This window comes from Erpetoichthys calabaricus, chromosome 1 (assembly GCF_900747795.2).
Source record: "Erpetoichthys calabaricus chromosome 1, fErpCal1.3, whole genome shotgun sequence".
NCBI classification, from domain to species: Eukaryota; Metazoa; Chordata; class Cladistia; order Polypteriformes; family Polypteridae; genus Erpetoichthys; species Erpetoichthys calabaricus.
In genome coordinates, this window is record NC_041394.2 from 82,581,412 (window position 1) to 82,602,014 (window position 20,603).

The 20,603-nt window shown below is 35.9% G+C and overlaps 1 protein-coding gene across 4 annotated transcripts in view; it reads left to right on the forward strand.

Moving 5' to 3' along the window:
• LOC114652632 (kinesin light chain 2-like) overlaps window positions 1–20,603 on the forward strand; it is a 67,706-nt gene that overhangs the window by 37,559 nt on the left and 9,544 nt on the right. For all 4 annotated transcript variants that reach the window (XM_028802991.2, XM_051931684.1, XM_051931688.1 and 1 more), the window contains exons 7-11: window positions 11,767–11,868; window positions 12,791–12,964; window positions 14,387–14,486; window positions 17,603–17,652; window positions 18,485–18,552. In XM_028802991.2, coding sequence (XP_028658824.1) covers window positions 11,767–11,868; window positions 12,791–12,964; window positions 14,387–14,486; window positions 17,603–17,652; window positions 18,485–18,552 — 494 coding nt within the window. The remainder of the gene's footprint in view (window positions 1–11,766; window positions 11,869–12,790; window positions 12,965–14,386; window positions 14,487–17,602; window positions 17,653–18,484; window positions 18,553–20,603) is intronic.

Genomic DNA, 20,603 nt, shown 5'->3' on the forward strand with positions numbered 1-20,603 from the left:
ATTAGAATAGCTTCAGAACTACTGTAATTATTACTGAGATCTCTAATATGCTAATCTAATATTCAAGTATATGATATGTACAATGTAGTAGCTGAAGTAATATTGTTTTGTGTACAGTGAAATTCTTTCTTGTATGCTCAACCAATGTGCAATATGTCACCACTCTCTAGTGCCATAATAAACAATGTTTTATAGTACATTTCATTTAAACGAATATGCCATCCAAAAAAATATACATTTTTATTATCTGTTGCTTACTCCATATTACCTTTAATTATGACTGAGAAAAATTGTTAATCTCAAGTTTTTATGGAGAACAAAGGTAACAAAATGCTGATACAATAGGCGTCAATTGAGACTGACACTGAACAACCGCAAAACAATATCAAAATGTCCATAAAAAACCTGAAATTATTCATATCTCACAATCCACCTACCTATGTGTGTTTTTTGACTGTTATTATTAAATAAATCACTTCCTGAAAATGTGCTTGCACACAACTGGTGTTTGTTAAAATGGATGTGAGGTTTTGAATTGAAGATCTGCCTCTCTCCTTATTCATTGGTCATTAAGACACAAATTCAGTGCTTCAGGATTTTTCATCGGCTGTTTGAGAAACTGCAGCAGTGAACAGACCTTAGGGTGTCTGAATTATCTTGGATATGCATAAATGTGAGGCATATTTTCCACCTGATGATGTTTAACGTTTTGATTTGTAGTTGTACAGGTCTTGCAGATGACACTCTGAAATGTTATCACATAAAGTGGATGGTAGGCAATGAATTATTTGGGCTATTACTGGGTAGGACATCTGACTAATGAATGAGAGGGGGAGTTGGGTGTTCAGTACAAATGCTCGTTTTCCTTTTAGTGTGTTCCACTTTCACTCACAAGAAGCATTTCTAAAAATCGTTTAACAATATCTTGGCAAAAATACATGTATTTGGGATGTTGTGAACATTGCGCTGAGTGCCTGTGAGTAATTTCACTTGTTTTATTGTTTGCTTTGTTCATCTTTTCTCCCAATTGATGCCAGTTGTAACTGTAATTTTGTTTCCTTCAGCTACATACATTAAATTGGAATATCCTCAATCTTTATGACATTTTTGGCCTTGTATGATGCCATTTATCCATTTTGCGCACTAAGGGCCTCATTTAAACCCTCAGATCACAACTCAGATTTTCACAACCTATTTCATGTAGGTTGCCTTTGGTTCAACTTAATATACAGGCTAGTGTTGCATTTCAGAAACTTAATAGTTAAGGGGTTGTTATAATGCATAAGCAACCCAAACACTGTGCATTATTACAAAAAATGCATATCATTTAAAAGTCACTTTACAAACAATGCATATCATTTAAAAATGACTGTCTGCTTTGATTAAATTTTGTATTTTTGTTATAGTGTGTGCAATTTAAATTATAGACTTTGTGGAGTTTTAGAATTTCAATGGTAAGATGTAATAGTATACCACAATAACCACACATTACTCCAAAATAACTGAATGAATTTTCAAACAAACGTGTGTTTGTTTGCCCAGTATGCAAATCCACATTGTTGGACCTATTCCTGGCAGATTTCGAGGGATTCCACATTTGTACAGTGGAACATATTCTGTGCTTCATTACGAATTTTTATTTTATTATTACCATGCTTTTTTAAACTTCACCTGTTTGTTGTCTGGTACAAATCTTGTAATCGATATTTAATTAGAAATTAGAAATTAGGCTCAAAAAAAAAAAAAAAAAACGGCGCTATACACATGTGGAGAAAGTTAAAGGATATGAAAGCAGGAAAATTAGAAAATATAAAAAAAGAAAGTAAAGATCGCAGTAGCCAGTGCATCCGGAAAGTATTGACCGCGCATCACTTTTTCCACATTTTGTTATGTTACAGCCTTATTCTAAAATGGATTAAATTCATTTTTTTCCTCAGAATTCTACACACAACACCCCATAATGACAACGTGAAAAAAGTTTACTTGAAATTTTTTCAAATTTATTAAAAATAAAAACATTGAGAAAGCACATGTACCTAAGTATTCACAGCCTTTGCCATGAAGCTCAAAATTGAGCTCAGGTGCATCCTGTTTCCCCTGATCATCCTTGAGATGTTTCTGCAGCTTAATTGGAGTCCACCTGTGGTAAATTCAGTTGATTGGACATGATTTGGAAAGGCACATACCTGTCTATATAAGGTCCCACAGTTGACAGTTTATGTCAGAGCACAAACCAAGCATGAAGTCAAAGGAATTGTCTGTAGACCTCCGAGACAGGATTGTCTCGAGGCACAAATCTGGGGAAGGTTACAGAAAAATTTCTGCTGCTTTGAAGGTCCCAATGAGCACAGTGGCCTCCATCATCCGTAAGTGGAAGAAGTTTGAAACTACCAGGACTCTTCCTAGAGCTGGCCGGCCATCTAAACTGAGCAATCGGGGGAGAAGGGCCTTAGTCAGGGAGGTGACCAAGAACGTGATGGTCACTCTGTCAGAGCTCCAGAGGTCCTCTGTGGAGAGAGGAGAACCTTCCAGAAGGACAACCATCTGCAGCAATCCACCAATCAGGCCTGTATGGTAGAGTGGCCAGATGAAAGCCACTCCTTAGTAAAAGGCACATGGCAGCCTGCCTGGAGTTTGCCAAAAGGCCCCTGAAGGACTCTCAGACCATGAGAAAGAAAATTCTCTGGTCTGATGAGACAAAGATTGAACTCTTTGGTGTGAATCACCAGGCGTCACGTTTGGAGGAAACCAGGCACCGCTCATCACCAGGCCAATACCATCCCTACAGTGAAGCATGGTGGTGGCAGCATCATGCTGTGGGGATGTTTTTCAGCAGCAAGGACTGGGAGACTAATCAGGATTAAGGGAAAGATGACTGCAGCAATGTAGAGACATCCTGGATGAAAACCTGCTCCAGAGCGCTCTTGACCTCAGACTGGGGCGACGGTTCATCTTTCAGCAGGACAACAACCCTAAGCACACAGCCAAGATATCTAAGGAGTGGCTTCAGGACAACTCTGTGAATGTCCTTGAGTGGCCCAGCCAGAGCCCAGACTTGAATCCGATTGAACATCCCTGGAGAGATCTTAAAATGGCTGTGCACCGACGCTTCCCATCCAACCTGATGGTGCTTGATAGGTGTGCCAAGCTTGTGGCATCATATTCAAAAAGACTTGAGGCTGTAATTGCTGCCAAAGGTGCATCGACAAAGCATTGAGCAAAGGCTGTGAATACTTATGTACAGTGGTGTGAAAAACTATTTGCCCCCTTCCTGATTTCTTATTCTTTTGCATGTTTGTCACACAAAATGTTTCTGATCATCAAACACATTTAACCATTAGTCAAATATAACACAAGTAAACACAAAATGCAGTTTTTAAATGATGGTGTTTATTATTTAGGGAGAAAAAAAATCCAAACCTACATGGCCCTGTGTGAAAAAATAATTGCCCCCTTGTTAAAAAATAACCTAACTGTGGTGTATCACACCTGAGTTCAATTTCCGTAGCCACCCCCAGGCCTGATTACTGCCACACCTGTTTCAATCAAGAAATTACTTAAATAGGAGCTGCCTGACACAGAGAAGTAGACCAAAAGCACCTCAAAAGCTAGACATCATGCCAAGATCCAAAGAAATTCAGGAACAAATGAGAACAGAAGTAATTGAGATCTATCAGTCTGGTAAAGGTTATAAAGCCATTTCTAAAGCTTTGGGACTCCAGCGAACCACAGTGAGAGCCATTATCCACAAATGGCAAAAACATGGAACAGTGGTGAACCTTCCCAGGAGTGGCCGGCCGACCAAAATTACCCCAAGAGCGCAGAGACGACTCATCCGAGAGGTCACAAAAGACCCCAGGACAACGTCTAAAGAACTGCAGGCCTCACTTGCCTCAATTAAGGTCAGTGTTCACGACTCCACCATAAGAAAGAGACTGGGCAAAAACGGCCTGCATGGCAGATTTCCAAGACGCAAACCACTGTTAAGCAAAAAGAACATTAGGGCTCGTCTCAATTTTGCTAAGAAACATCTCAATGATTGCCAAGACTTTTGGGAAAATACCTTGTGGACTGATGAGACAAAAGTTGAACTTTTTGGAAGGCAAATGTCCCGTTACATCTGCCGTAAAAGGAACACAGCATTTCAGAAAAAGAACATCATACCAACAGTAAAATATGGTGGTGGTAGTGTGATGGTCTGGGGTTGTTTTGCTGCTTCAGGACCTGGAAGGCTTGCTGTGATAGATGGAACCATGAATTCTACTGTTTACCAAAAAATCCTGAAGGAGAATGTCCGGCCATCTGTTCGTCAACTCAAGCTGAAGCGATCTTGGGTGCTGCAACAGGACAATGACCCAAAACACACCAGCAAATCCACCTCTGAATGGCTGAAGAAAAACAAAATGAAGACTTTGGAGTGGCCTAGTCAAAGTCCTGACCTGAATCCAATTGAGATGCTATGGCATGACCTTAAAAAGGCGGTTCATGCTAGAAAACCCTCAAATAAAGCTGAATTACAACAATTTTGCAAAGATGAGTGGGCCAAAATTCCTCCAGAGCGCTGTAAAAGACTCATTGCAAGTTATCGCAAACGCTTGATTGCAGTTATTGCTGCTAAGGGTGGCCCAACCAGTTATTAGGTTCAGGGGGCAATTACTTTTTCACACAGGGCCATATAGGTTTGGATTTTTTTTTCTCCCTAAATAATAAAAACCACCATTTACAAACTGCATTTTGTGTTTACTTGTGTTATATTTGACTAATGGTTAAATGTGTCTGATGATCAGAAACATTTTGTGTGACAAACATGCAAAAGAATAAGAAATCAGGAAGGGGGCAAATAGTTTTTCACACCACTGTACATGTGATTTCTCAGTTTTTTTATTTTTCATCCATCCATCCATTCTCTTCCGCTTATCCGAGGTCGGGTCGTGGGGGCAGCAGCTTGAGCAAAGATGCCCAGACTTCCATCTCCCCGGCCACTTCTTCTAGCTCTTACGGGGGAATCCCAAGGCGTTCCCAGGCCAGCCGAGAGACATAGTCCCTCCAGCGTGTCCTGGGTCTTCCCCGGGGCCTCCTCCCAGTTAGACATGCCCGGAACACCTCACCAGGGAGGCGTCCAGGAGGCATCCTGATCAGATGCCCAAGCCACCTCATCTGACTCCTCTCGAAGCTGAGGAGCAGCGGCTCTACTCTGAGCCCCTCCCGGATGACTGAGCTTCTCATTCTTTTTAATAAATTTGCAAAAACCTCAAGTAAACTTTTTTCACGTTGTCATCATGGGGTGTTGTGTGTAGAATTCTGAGGAAAAAAATTAATTTAATCCATCCATCCATTTTCCAACCCGCTGAATCCAAACACAGGGTCACGGGGGGTCTGCTGGAGCCAATCCCAGCCAACACAGGGCACAAGGCAGGAACCAATCCCGGGCAGGGTGCCAACCCACCGCAGCGAATTTAATCCATTTTGGAATAAGGCTGTAACATAACAAAATGTGGAAAAAGTGATGCGCTATGAATACTTTCCAGATGCACTGAAACTGCCTCATTTAACTACTGTATGCACCAGTCTAACTTTGGTTTTGCACAATAATTAGTACACTATTGCACCTTAACACTTAATTCTACTTTATTCACATAATTTTACTTATTATGTTCTACTATACTGTTACCTTTCAATCTATGACTTTTTGTTAATCTAACTGATATTCTTCTAACTTTGCACAGTTTTTGATAAGCAGATCAGGATGCATTTCACTGCGTGTTATCCTGTATAACTATGCATGTGACAAATAAAGAATCTTGAGAATTTCAAAAACAGAGTTTACCGCACATGCATTTATTGGTTACTTTGTTAATGTGTATTTATTTATCTGTCTGCTTATTTAAAAAGCTAAATTTACCCCAGGTGTCAAAAACGTTCTGTCTAGCCCTTGTACAAAAACCTAGACAAAAGCTGGGGTATCACCTTGGTAACCCCTTGTACCTTTGGAACTGTGAGAGAAAAATAGCACGACTTTACAGACAGGAGTCCAATGCAGAACTCTACTTTTAACTTTTTTACTTTGTAAAAACAAATTATTAACTACTGATGATGTAGATTGTTTTGTCTGTGCTGAAATTCCAAACAGAGAAACCTATCCTGACCTCATTAAAAAGATTCAGCATATTGGGACTCGCAAGATTACAAATATTGTTTTTACAGAAGTTCTGAAATAAAAGTGAAACTAATGAAATAGCAACAATTCAAAGAAAAAAAAAATCTTAAAAGTGTGTATCCGGAAAACCAAACGTGGGGGTTGGCGAGCAGGGGGCAAAGCCCCCTAGTATATATAAAAAATACTTTTTAAAAACCATGCTTATATTAAGTTAAAAAGTAAAAAAATAAGTCTCTCATACATCACTCGTAAAATAAAAGCGTGGGCAGTTTTCATTAATCAACATTCAAAAAACACTTCAAAAGCGCCCACTTTATATATACATATATATTATATTTTCCCTTTGGGAAACTTTATTTAGCGACTGTAACTGCAGTTTATTCCACCCGCACAACTGCTAGTTTTCCATAAAACATGAGATTAACAGTTTATAACTACAAGCAACATTATTATTTTTTTAAATAATCATTTTTGTGTTGACTATTCCTTTCGTAGAAATATAAAACAGCTTACCTGATGGACTCCTTCACTGCTTCAGTATGTACCAGTATGAGGAGGTTGCCATTACAAACAAAATTTATCTTCTGACTGCTACAAAAATGGTGCAACTAATTTTTATGTCATGTCACTAATTATGAGTATAAAGAAAAAGCTAATAAGGTTCTGGCTCGACAAGGAAATGTGGAATACATTTCTAGACATAACAGCATAGTGGAGAAAAAAGTTAGTGAACATAAAGAAATAACTAATATATTTAGATAGATAGATAGATAGATAGATAGATAGATACTTTATTAATCCCAAGGGGAAATTCACATTTAAGTAATAATATAAATCTCTATAGATATTGTAGTGTAATGAAGGGGAAGCTCACGCTGTGATTCACTCATAAAACTAGAACTGCCACAGTTTGATGCGCTGCTCATGCAGGAAGTGGACATACCACTGAGGATCATCAAAAATCAAAGAAGCAGTAAATGCAGTGCAGTGTGGAAAAGCTGCAGGTACAGATGGCTGCTCAGTAGGATTTCATAAAAAAAAGCTATCTGTTAAATTAGCTTTGTTAATGGTAGCCATGTTTGTGGAAGCTAGAGAAGATAACATGCTATCCCATACTCTGCCTTAGGCATCGATCACGGTCTTTGCAAACAAGAATAAAGACCTTCGTCAATACATATGTGACAGAACAAATGTATTATTGAACAATGATGTTAAAGTATTGGCATATGTTTTAATGAAAAGAACAGAGAGTGTCCCCTTCAATAATATCTCAAACTGCATTTCTTAAAGACAGACATCTGTTGTCAAACTTGCATTGATCGTTTAATGATCTATATATTCCTTCAATATCTTAGCTTCCAGAGGTCTTGTTATCGGTGAATGCAGAAAAAGTATTTGATAAGAGTGGAAAAGAGATGTTTTTTTTCACAGCACTGTGAACATGTGGGTATGGATTCAGTGATGTACGTGGATGAAGCTACTAAATTCCAATATTATATATCATTTAATATCAGAGCATAAAGTAGGTAGGACTGTCAGGTGTGGCCAGTGCATTTTTGCAAGTGTTTTTGAACTGTTAGATATCTGTCTTTGGTAACAATCCCAATTAAAATGAATTATAAGAGGAAAAATAAAACAAAAAGTTTCCCGCTGTGCTGATGACATAGTTCTCTCCATTAACTGATCTCAAATCATCTTTAAAAAATCTGTTCAGATTAATTTTGAAATCAGAGACTCTGTAAAATTAATTTAATTAAAGCCATACTTTTCACAGTCAACTTACTCACCATATTATAGTCGAACACTTTACACTGATTGTCTCTAAAAATTTCAGATATTTTGCAAGTTACAGGAACCAGGAAATTCAAAGACTAAACTTTTTGCATGTTTTGCTAATGAGATAAAATGCTGATTTATGCTGTTAGAATTGATCATTCACACAAACTGATTAGTTTGATGGTGCAAGTCATTTCTGGGGTTAATACTTGCTTGGAATGAGGAAACAGTAAAATGTATGTTTTTATTGTGTCAGAGGTCAGAGTTTTGTACGCTAAGCCTTTTCACCACTTATGTGGCCACTAGCTGCGTGTGGTCTGTGGGACAAAAAAAACAAACCAAGCAGTTTTACTATCTTGGTGAACTTGCAGAGGTGTCAGCTAAGTGGCCAGGGACAGGTAGGATCTTGTCTAAGATGGGCGTGTAGTCACGTGCAGCTATGGCACAAATTGAGCAGGACAGGCTGGGAACCTGTTTCAGATAAATGTATAGTAGCTTGTGTGAATGTACAACGTCCATGTACCACAAAGCTGAGTTTGTCTGCTTGGGTTGAATGTATTTGGTTGATGTAATGTTTAATTATTTGGATTCATACATTAAAAAAGACAAGATTCTCTTCACAGTGCATCTGCTTAATGAAGTGGAATGTGAATAAATCTGCCCTACAATGGCATGGTACATCTACCAGGGTTGGTTTCTGCCTTACACCAGATGCAACAGGATATTCTCTGGCTTTGAGCACTCCTATAAATTCATTAAGAAGGTTTGGAAATAGATGGATGAATAGATTAAAAAGGAAACCTTTTTAATGAATGCTAACAGACCATTCTTCAGCCTTTGTATACTGCAGTACTTATAAAATATGCCTCACTTTTACAAAAAAAAAAAAAAACCTGCCTATATTGGCCACTGTAAAATGGCCAAGTGTGAATTTGTGCAGAAATGTAGCCTGCAATGGACAGATTGCCCAAGAATGAAATGTACTGGTTTATTTTAGCTTTTGAGCTTGCGTCTCCATTGAAATTCAGCATAAATAATCAATTTCTGACTGTCATTTACAAAATGATACTGAACTTCCAAATGCCCTCAAATGAAAATATACTAAGTATTTAAAAGCAAATGTGAGGAGGAGGTGAATGTGCTGAAGCATTTTTAAATTGCAAGGTTTGCAGAAGTTTGTCATTTGGGATCTACTGTATCTACCAGGTTTTTATGTTTCACATTGTTTATAATTTCATCAAGAAATATTTTCCACTTCCATTCATATAACATTCATATTACTTACTTTATTTACTTAAACTTGGGTGTAATAGCAATGACATTTATTTTTGTTTGTTTTAATTCAGTATATGATTAAAGGGTGAGGTAATTTCAAATCATATATTGAAATGTAGCAAAGTACACTTGAAGTGCCTTGCAGAAAGCTGTTCTAAGTGTCCGAAACCAGACACCACAAGTTAGTAATTTTAAATCAAAGTGCATAGGAATAGTTCAATTATAAAAAAAAAATCATATGTTAACATTAATGAAGTTAATATTTCTTTGAATTCTGAGTTAGTTTTTCTGAGGTTTACAACTTAATCCAGGCAATCTGTGGCTCGTAAAGTTATACAGAGGCATAGAGAGGAGATCACTGCATAGCTCAAATTTTTTTTAAGGTTTCTCACACAGATCATTTCATATTAATCAAACCATAATTATTTCAGCACCTGGTGCAATGGTTGATCTAAAATGCATTGACATTATGCATTAATTATGTAGCCAGTGAAGCATCCATTACTTCAGCTTATGAATCCTGATGAGCTTTCACGTTGCCTTCTTATTGCTTTAAAAGCTGAGTTAACCTGCTTCTGAAAACCTTATCTGGATTTGCACCTTACCTTGGCTTGGTGTACTAGTTTAGAAAGAAGCTTTTGACTTTTGCAGGACTTTGTAAACTAAAGCCTGTTTAAAACAAAATGTCAAACCAAAATAAATACCCCCTTAAACCAATGTTCTGTTTCTATGTTAATGTTTTCATTTGAGGAAAAGAGTGAGGCTTCTTACCTATTATTCTGTTCACCATTTTCATTTTCAACATATAAAAAGCTTTAAAAAAATCATATAAATAGATTACAGAGTGGTACAGTAATTGTGATCTTCCACACTTTATAAATAATTGATATCTCATTCTGAAGTATGATGTGGTCAGTTTCAGAGGATTGCCATAGTGAGCCACCTTGTGGCAGAACTGTATTGGTTCCTTATATCTATAATAAACTTCGGCAACACTTTTGAAGGTATAGTATTGCTTTGAAGTAACAGATAGTTAATAAGGAATGTGATGTTTTAGTGTTAATTTCAAAGTAGATATTGGAAGTTACTAATTAATTTGTACTAACTGCATCACTAATATTTTCAGCTCCAAGTGGCATAAACTATGTAGCAAAGTTAAATTGGTGATATTCTAACGATCACTTTGTTGGTGCCACCTTAACTTCAAATTTCTAAGCCACTTAGTATATACAGTATATCTATTATAAAAGGAAATCCTGGGATGAGACTTTCTCTGAGATAATTTCAGGTCCCGCAAGACGAGACTATTTGCCAAGAGATTTTGACAAGTCCCGCCCTCCTCTCAAACATTTACAACTACACCCACTGCCTAATCACTTCTCATTCGTTTGAATGCTATTGTCAGACATAGTTCCTACGCTCTCAGCTCCAAGCGGGGTCGGAAATAAAAGACAAAGAGTAGAAGACAAAGAAGAACTTCGTAAAGAGGTTCAAAAACGTTGGCACGATACACATGCAGAGCAGGTTAGAAATTATGAAAGTACTAAAATTCGAAAGTCTCAAAAAAACTGATAGTAAAGATTGCATTAGCGCTAACAAACTGAAATTATTACTCGGTGAAATAGAACAGTGAAAAGAAATAGAATATATAGACATAGGTGATTTGAGAGAATTATGTAGTTATTGTTCGGCTTTAAACTTTAAGTCGGAGATTTATAGATCGTCCAATTCGTGTTGCCATCAGGGAAAAGTAGTGTGTCTTCCCAATGAAGAGGCCTATCCATGCGAATTATAAGATTTGTTGTTTAGTGAAAGTGAAATCCACATATGTGGCAGAGAAACAAAGTGGCTGGTGCATAGCACAGGCCAGGGGGTTGGCGAGCAAAGCTATATATATAATATATATATATATATATAATATATAATGTGTGTGTGAGTGTAATGTGGCTAAGAAAGTGAGCAGATGTTATCAACAAGTATCCCAAACTGGCCCAAGTCCGGGACACAAGATGAATATTGGTTGATCTGTCAACCTGTTTATGCCACTCAGTGTTTTGACTGTCTTTTTTAATATTACAGTTTTGACATTGGCACGTGTCTCGATTTAATGTGACTGCTGCTAAACCATGCTAATAGTAGCTGAAATTTAACACATACATATGTACAGGTGTTGCAAAGAACCTTCACCTTCAGTGCTGTTTTGGGAAATTGTCGTGGTGAAAAGATAACTTTTTATTCTGTATCCAGAATATAACCATTGTACACTTTGTGAGTCAACTATATCTAAATTTTTGATGAGTTTATTCAGAAGAAAAATCGTTACAACAATAAAATGTCCTTAAAAAAGCCTATTAAACTGACTTGTGTAATTGTTGTAGAGTATCTAATTTGTAGCATGTAGTTTTTTTATTGAATATGTATGCAAATATCTCGTATTTTCTATTTTATGCATGGTAAGCAACAAAATTGTGTGGAAAGCTGAAAGTAGCTCAGACCTGTACGGACAACAGTACCAATAACTATGCAAAAGAATGACTAAGAACCTTTTGTCTTTTTAGGTGGCCGCAACATTGAATAACTTGGCAGTACTGTATGGGAAAAGAGGAAAATACAAGGAAGCAGAACCCTTATGCAAAAGAGCTTTGGAGATTCGAGAGAAGGTATGACTGCCACTGGATGGGAATAATTATATCACATTATGGTGCCAGAGTAACTGATTTAGGTTGAGATTATTAACCCTTTTATATAAAGAATAGATAAGGTAGGTTGAGGGATATGGTTTGGAAAACATCCAAACAGACATTGAATTATATTATTTTGACTCTTAGAACTACTAATATAAAAACTGAAAGTGGAGCAACAAACAGACATCATCTCAATCAAAAAATGTGCTGCATTTGTTACTCTGACATCAATTTTATTTGAAACCATTACTGAAATGTTATGCATTATTAGATTTTCTTTCAATAATTTCATGGAAATGCTAAAATGATCATACTTTTTGAATTATGGCAATAGTTCTGAATTCCATGATAATTCCTTTATTCATTAACATCATTTTGACTCACCCTGTATAGCTTAACATTTGAGTGGCAGAAACAATTTATTCACAAAACATACTTCATATGTGCAAGATGATTTACAGAAATGTCTCAACCTGTTCATCATCATGTTCAACACATGTAACATATATGGCACATAAATTGTCCACAAAGATTGGATATACAGTAAGTATACATATAGCAGTACCATTAGTGTTAACATAATTTTGACTCGCCCTGTATTTGCAAAACATATATTTAATATTGATTGTGTTTAGCTTCAAAACCTTTCTCATCAAGAAAATAAAGCTGAAATACCATGTACTATATAATTAAAATAAAACTATTCAGAGTTTATTGGTGTATGTGTGTTTCTGGTATTGATGTCTTGACAATATGTCAGAATTTACTTTTGTACAATTAATTAGCTGTGAAAGTAATTGAGGTATGGGTAATGTTAACTGATCTGTAAAAATGCCTCATTATTTATTTGTAGCTACCAATATTTTTCTTAATATCATATTTCTGTTGTTTCTGGAAGGTCCTAGGCAAATACCACCCAGATGTGGCAAAACAGCTGAACAATCTGGCCCTTCTCTGTCAGAACCAGGGAAAGTATGACGAAGTGGAGTATTATTATAGGCGAGCACTGGAAATCTACGAGTCAAAGCTAGGTTCAGATGACCCTAACGTTGCTAAGACAAAGAATAACCTGGTGAGAAAAGAACAAATTGTGTATTGTGAAAGCTGAATTTATACATGTACAAATTATGAGTTGATCACTTTCCTCTAAGAACCTTCAAAATTTACGATAATCACTTGCTGAGTGAATAGTGACCTTTTGACATTTATTTTTATACTGTTTTATGTTGGTCAGTTACGGGAAGTTAAATCAAAAAGGATTTTTTAGCAGAGAAAGCATATGACAGGGTGCCTCGAGAGGAGTTGTGGTATTGTATGAGGAAGTCGGGAGTGGCAGAGAAGTACGTAAGAGTTGTAAAGGATATGAACGAGGGAAGTGTGACTGTGGTGAGGTCTGCGGTAGGAGTGACAGATGCATTCAAAGTAGAGGTGGGATTACATCAGGGATCGACTCTGAGCCCTTTCTTATTTGCAATGGTGATGGACAGGTTGACAGACAAGATTAGACAGGAGTCCCCGTGAACTGTGATGTTTGCTGATGACACTGTGATCTGTAGCGATAGTAGGGAGCAGGTTGAGGAGACCCTGGAGAGGTGGAGATATGCTCTAGAGAGGAGAGGAATGAAGGTAAGTAGGAACAAGACAGAATACATGTGTGTAAATGAGAGGAAGGTCAGTGGAATGGTGAGGATGCAGGGAGTAGAGTTGGCGAAGGTGGATGAGTTTAAATACTTGGGATCAGCAGTACAGAGTAATGGGGATTGTAGAAGAGAGGTGAAAAAGAGAGTGCAGGCAGGGTGGAATGGGTGGAGAAGAGTGTCAGGAGTGATTTGTGACAGACGGATATAGAGCTGCCAGGGAAGAGGAAAAGAGGAAGGCCTAAGCGATGGTTTATGGATGTGGTGAGAGAGGACATGCAGGTGATGGGTGTAACAGAACAAGATGCAGAGGACAGAAAGATATGGAAGAAGATGATCCGCTGTGGCAACCCCTAACGGGAGCAGTTGGAAGAAGAAGAAGAATTATACATTTTTTGTAAAATACATGAGACTTCAATGTAGTAGCATTTTTTTTCCTGGTAAAATTAAAAATCACAGAGTAATAAATGTCATCATTTGTTGTTTTTTTTCCATTTTATTACTTTCTAGATAGATCCAATAATGTACTTTATAAACACATTGACTAAAAATATAGACCTTTGTGAGATCACTGACATCATTATCTACTGTAGTGTTTTGCCAACAGCTGAATATTTAAGTGTCAGTTTAGCAGTGCTTCATAATCTAATTTATTTTTTTGTTTTTACAATGAAGCTCTTTTAAGAAATCATATTATCCTGCAATTCTGTGTTTATCTATTTTCTTAAATTTTATATTTTAAAGAAATCAGATAATAGACTAATTTAAATCCCACATAATAAATTATTTGTACATTTTCTTATGACATTATTTGCAGCAGTTCTTATGTCTTCTCCACAACATTCTTTATGCTACAGGCCACCTGCTATCTAAAGCAGTGCAAATTCAAGGATGCAGAAGCACTTTATAAAGAAATTCTCACCAGAGCACATGAAAAAGAATTTGGATCAGTTAATGGTAAGTACATTATGAATGGCCATGTGGCTTAAAAAGACATGGATGGTTTATTTTAGGTGCAATATGCCAATATAATGAAACATTTTTCAAACTTATTGACATATAGAAATAAAACCTAAGACGCTAAGTGATTATTTAAAGGAAACTGTCGCTTATTCTCCAAAGGTCCATTCTAAATCATTCTTTAATACTCTTTTAACAATACTTGTCTGACTGACTGCTTATATTATACTAACAATATAATGCATGAAAATTAATGCTGTGATTAAACTCTTATGAACTCAGTGACACCAGGTTGGAATATAAATCAACTGATGATTCTTCCTGGATTTATTGCTGTTTAAATAAATGCAGTTCCGAAAAACTGGATAATATTAAAAACATACCAATGTGAATATAGGATTGCAGTGGTTATATTAGCAATATATATTTAAATTAATTTAGGACACATTTGAAAGGGGTTTAAAGCCATAGCCTCTGCTGCTTGAAATAATGGCAGATTTAGAAAACAGCATCAGCTTGAAATTCAGATTGAGGATAACCCAACACAGTGTTACAGCCATTCTACCTGCAGATATTTGATGTTTACAACATTGTGATTTTTTGAAGCATACCTTTCTACAATATATATTTCCTGACAATTGGCTCCAGCAAACCCCTGCAACCATGTTCAGGACTAAATAGGTTAGACAATGACTGACTGACAGATATTGAGACAATATGAACTATATGGCTTGTCTAGACTTTTCTTGAAGCAAATCTAAATCATTTATTAGACTGCTAATGTTTATATGGCTCACACATCTGAAGGATATACTGTTGCTCAGAGTTGTGGGACACATTGCCAATGCATAAAGTGCTCATTATTGGTAGAGGGCAAACTCACTGATTTAAAAGAATTAGGAATAAACAAATGTGAGACTGGAATGCCCAACTGAAGATTGCACAGTCTAGTAGATAGCCATACACACTTGTGTTACCTGTTGCAGGTAAAGTATATCAACAAGCTCTACTCTGCATTTTCATAATATAATAGTATCTCTCAGATAAATCGGCTTTCACTACATAAGACCTGACTGGTGATCGGTAAATTGGCCGATCACAAAATCTTTTTTCCAACATCTGCTTCATGGTAATTTAGTTGTTGTGCTTTTTATGTAAGGTATTGCAGTAGTTGTGCTAGTGTACTTGCCTTTTTAGCTGCAAATTTCCTTTAAACAAAGAGCAGCAATGCAGACTTTATGAGAAGGAAGACTGGATTATTAGCCTGTACATTAAGGAAAGTGCAGTAATAAACTGAGAAAAAGGACTTGTAGGACTCATCCTGTGCAATGAGACAAACAGCAAGAAAGCCTGCTTTAATGAATTCAGATACTTTTATTCTGTCCTTTAATTTAAATGGACACTGCTTATCTTGGGTTTGGATGGTGAGCAAGTTTGTGTTGAGTATATCAGTTCACATTTTTAATTAGAAATTGAAGACTTGAAGAAGAATTTGAAATTGCTGCTTAGTAACGGATTGTTAGCCTAACAGCAAAATTTGTCTATTTTACTTGTAAATGTCTTAAGCACATTAGCCTTATATCTCTATGATAAAGATCTTATAAACAGCTGATAGATTTGCATTTTTTTTTATAATTTTGTACTGTGTTTATTATTTGTTTATGTGCATCATACAGTATAGGTTTTGGTAAGAAACAAGACCTACATAATTAAAATAGTAATCAATGTTTATAATTACACCTCAAGAATTAGGAATTTCTAGCTGGTACACTATTTAAAAAATCATACAAAAATACTCAATGTACTATATATTTAACTGCAAAATAAAGCTGTAGTGCAATTGATGATTAAAAATATAAGTGCGTGTATATTTACATTTAAGTAGTGGTTTATTGCCGATATCAATCACTTGAATCAATGTGTGAGAATACAGTATATATTTTTTTGTTAGACAAATGGTGAAATCTATTTTTTTAAGTTAAGATGTGCTTCAGATAAGCATGTTATGGAAGAAATTGAATAGTATGACATCTTGTAATTATAAAAATATTTTTTTTTATTTTATGCCATACATATGGATAAATATTTTCTGTACATATTTTATCAGTTAAAAAATGTATTTTAAGGGGATTATATTTTTTTTTAGTATTTTTATGGTCGCTGAACAGTACAGAATACAGAATATAATATTGCTAATAAAAAATTAATAGGCAACACCTATGTTTTATTGTTTAACTATAAAAATACCAATGCTTACACTTAAACGTAGAACATAAGGCTGATACATATCTGGTTATGCAGATGTAAAAAAAATTTTTAAAGAGATAAAATGAAATTGGTATCAGAATTGGACAATTCAGTAACAATTTGGAGCATCCCAGTAAGCTATATAGAAAGTTTGAAAGGTGTTGCTCAATAGACCATAAAGACTTTAAACAAAATAAAAAATTGGTGAGCATGAAAGTATTAAAAGTGATCGAGCACATACAGTCGGTTCCATGCGTATTTGGACAATGACACAATTTTCATAATTTTGGCCCTGTGCACCACCACAATGAATTTAAAATAAAGCAGTCACTATGTGATTGAAGTGTAAACTTTCAGCCTTAATTTAAGGGGTTTACCAAAAATATTGTATGAGCTGTTTAGGAGTGACAGCCATTTTTCTGCATTGGCCAAGTCAATCAACTGATCTCAACTTAATTGGACATGCATTTCAGTTGCTGAAGACAAAACTGATGGCAGAAAGTCCAAAGAACAAGCAGCAGCTGAAGACAGCTGCAGTAAAGGCCTGGCAAAGTATCAGTAGGATGGAAACCCAGCATTTGGAGATGGCCATAGGTTCACTGATGTAAAGGATTTTCAACCAAATTTTGAAAATGATCATTATATTTATGATTGTTAGTTTGTCCAAATATTTTGAGCCCCTGAAAATGGGGAGACCATGTATAAAATTGTCTGTCTTTCCTAAACAGCTCATACAATATTTTTGTAAACAGCTGGATAGTTTAGTTGACCTATTAAGAATTTCTGATTTCATCTGGAATAAGAAAAGGATTTAATATTACTTTAGCATATGCTTTACATTTTTGATGCAAAATTTGTCATCATAGGGGACAATAAGCCCATCTGGATGCATGCAGAAGAAAGAGAAGAAAGCAAGGTAAAAAAAAAAAAATTCTCTGTTCCACGTGTGATTTTGTGTTTGGTGAGGAAGGGGGGTGGATGGAAAAATGATTCCAGTGGTTTTCAGAGCATAAATGTTTTGGTCTTGTTTATGAAAAGTTAATATAGAACCAAGGTGAGTGGGTGTCTATCTAAAAAGCAAAAAGTTAAATAACAGACTGTTATCTAAATCTGACTACGGCAGGCTTGAATTATATTTCATAAATAGGGGACCACAAAAGCCTACTAATCATCCATGTTAACCTTGTTCATGGGCTTCAATCTGTACAGCTATTAGTGGCATTTTTGCCGGAGTGGTAACTCTAAGCTTAATCCTAAACTGTGTGTGTAGTTTTATGTTGAGCAAAATGGTGTACGGGTTTATTCATGCTGATTCATTTTACTAGAGTAGTTTTAAATGTGTCTGCATTTTAATTCAGAAGAATGTTTGATCACTAAATATTTGTTCTTGTTTCTAATACCTGGCAGTTACTGGATGTCCAGTATTTAACTACTGTTAAGCGGAATAATAGCTAATATGCAAGACTGTAAATTGCAAAGTTTTTGCTTCAGAAACAACTACTAACTGGCTGTGTGACCCTGAGCAAACCATTTAACTCTGAAGTGTTCTACTTAGAAACAGGACAGAAATATGTAAACATTTCTACTATAAATTTTTGATTTCTTAGCCTTTTTGGATGAAAGTGTTGTACCAGTAAGTATATTTTGATCTCTGAGTTTTACTGCCTGAAAATCTTTATTTATCATAAACATTTTTTAAACTGTAAGAAAGCTTAAAACTCTTTCAATTCAAACTGCTTTTATTTTAGGGAAAGCGAAAAGACCCTGGACCTTATGGAGAGTATGGTAGCTGGTACAAAGCTTGCAAAGTTGACAGGTATGTCCCTTTGGACATTTATGATTTCATTTTGTTAGAAACCCTTCATTCCCTCAATTAAAATATATTAGCCTTACCAAGATAGTTATTAATGATTTTGTAAAGCTGTGAGGAAGGTCTGACTATATTTGTGATGATGCATATCCACACATTTCCTACCTAAAGAAGAATGAAATTGTACATAGAGGAAATGGCAAGCTCTTCACTGTTCAACAGCAGTAAAGTCACATAATTCTATACCTTTATTTAATTTGTCACACATGATTTTACCCTTTTATTCTTATACTTCAGATGCAGTATCCTATTCACTGTTTACTTTTTCTGTCATGTTTCATTCAGAGTGCCATACCTTACTTCTTATTCCACACTCTATTCTTTCCTTACATTATTTTTTAATAAACTGAGTCTTTCAAAATAATCATTCTTAATAAAAAAAAAAAAATTATTTACAGCTGTATATCAGGTTCTCGTCTGTGCAATGCTTAGTAATCAAGTTTGTTGACATTGCTGGCAAGTAAAATCTTGTATTTAAAATCATTGAGCCACATGGTGTAATGCTCCAACTCTCTTTTGAGACAGTGGACGTGGGATGTGAACATAGTTTGCTAGAGTCCAAGGTGCTAATTCTCTTGCTCCCCTGAAGAAGATCTCCATAGGCCAATGGTAGATTCAGCCACATAGGGTGTAATACATCTTTCTTGCACGTCCATTTTCTCTCTACTTGTTAGTATCACCGCATGTGCTGCCGTTACATTCTCTTCCTGTCTGAGCAGTGTTGGACAAAACCCCCATTTGTTACTGGTGAAAAATCCCTCAGGGTGAAGCTTTTGCTCTCTATGCCATGCTGTTCTGCCAGTGTTGGAAGAGGTTGGAATGCAAACACAAGCAGCTGGAACCAGAGAGTTGCCAATTCAGTCATTTAGTAAGGAGATCTCCATCAGTCAATGACAGATTTGGCCACTTAGCTTGTAAGGGATATATTCTATGCAGATGTCCCATCTCTTAGCCTGACTGTGTGGGCTGACGGTTAAAGCAGCATTTTGCTAAGTAATTTAATGAATACTTTTGTTTCATTCTCCAGTGTAGTGAATGCATTATACAGTAAAACAGATTAAAACAGGAGTCATTTTGACAATAATGTTTGAGCTTAAAATTAAACAAAAAGTGATGTATGACTCAAAATCTATGTGATAGATGAGACAGGAATAAAGTGAGGACTAACGTGACGTGGTAATGACAATGATGATTAACATTGATCAATTTATCCATATCCACTGTCATATATGTGTAATCAAGTTTTGGTGTGTTTTGCTTTGTAATCTATAGTTTGCTCTTCAGTTAATTCATACTTTGAAAAGCACCTTGTATTAATTACCTAGGAAAGAAACTATGTGATAACCTCAATAAACTGTTCCTCTGTGATGTGTTAAACCTTAGCATGAGGGTATAATCAGCAAAAGAACAAAAACAAAGCAATTAAATAAAACATTAAACTAATAAATTATATAAAAGTGTCTTCTTAAAAAAGCTGTTTTGTTTCCTTTCACCTCAGCTTCTGCCATTCATCTATATGAGATACAGGAAGCTGGCTTTGTTCTACCTAAAGTCCTCAGAAGCTCACATTGTCCATTTCATTAACTAATGTTATGAACTTTCTTGAATGCTGGCAATAAACCGTGGGATCTTAATATGTTGCCTAACATTGTTTTTCATAGAACTAATCTTGACACCTTACATCTTAGTGAATATAAACAAATACAAATGCATATCTATTAAACATTTGGTTACCACGTGTTGTTTCATAGTTGTGATGTCTTAAGGAATAGAGCTAAAACTCACAAAAAGACTATACACCTAAGTCTATAAGATGTCTGTAACAGCAAATGTCTTTATTAAGGAAATCTCATCAACAAATGCTAAACAATGTACTCATGCAAAATGTTGTTTAGGAATGGAGGACAATTGTATGTGAAGCCTAAATGTCATTTTGAGATATACTGAAATACTTTAAATGTCTCTAAATTATTTAGATACTTTATGTTTAAATATTT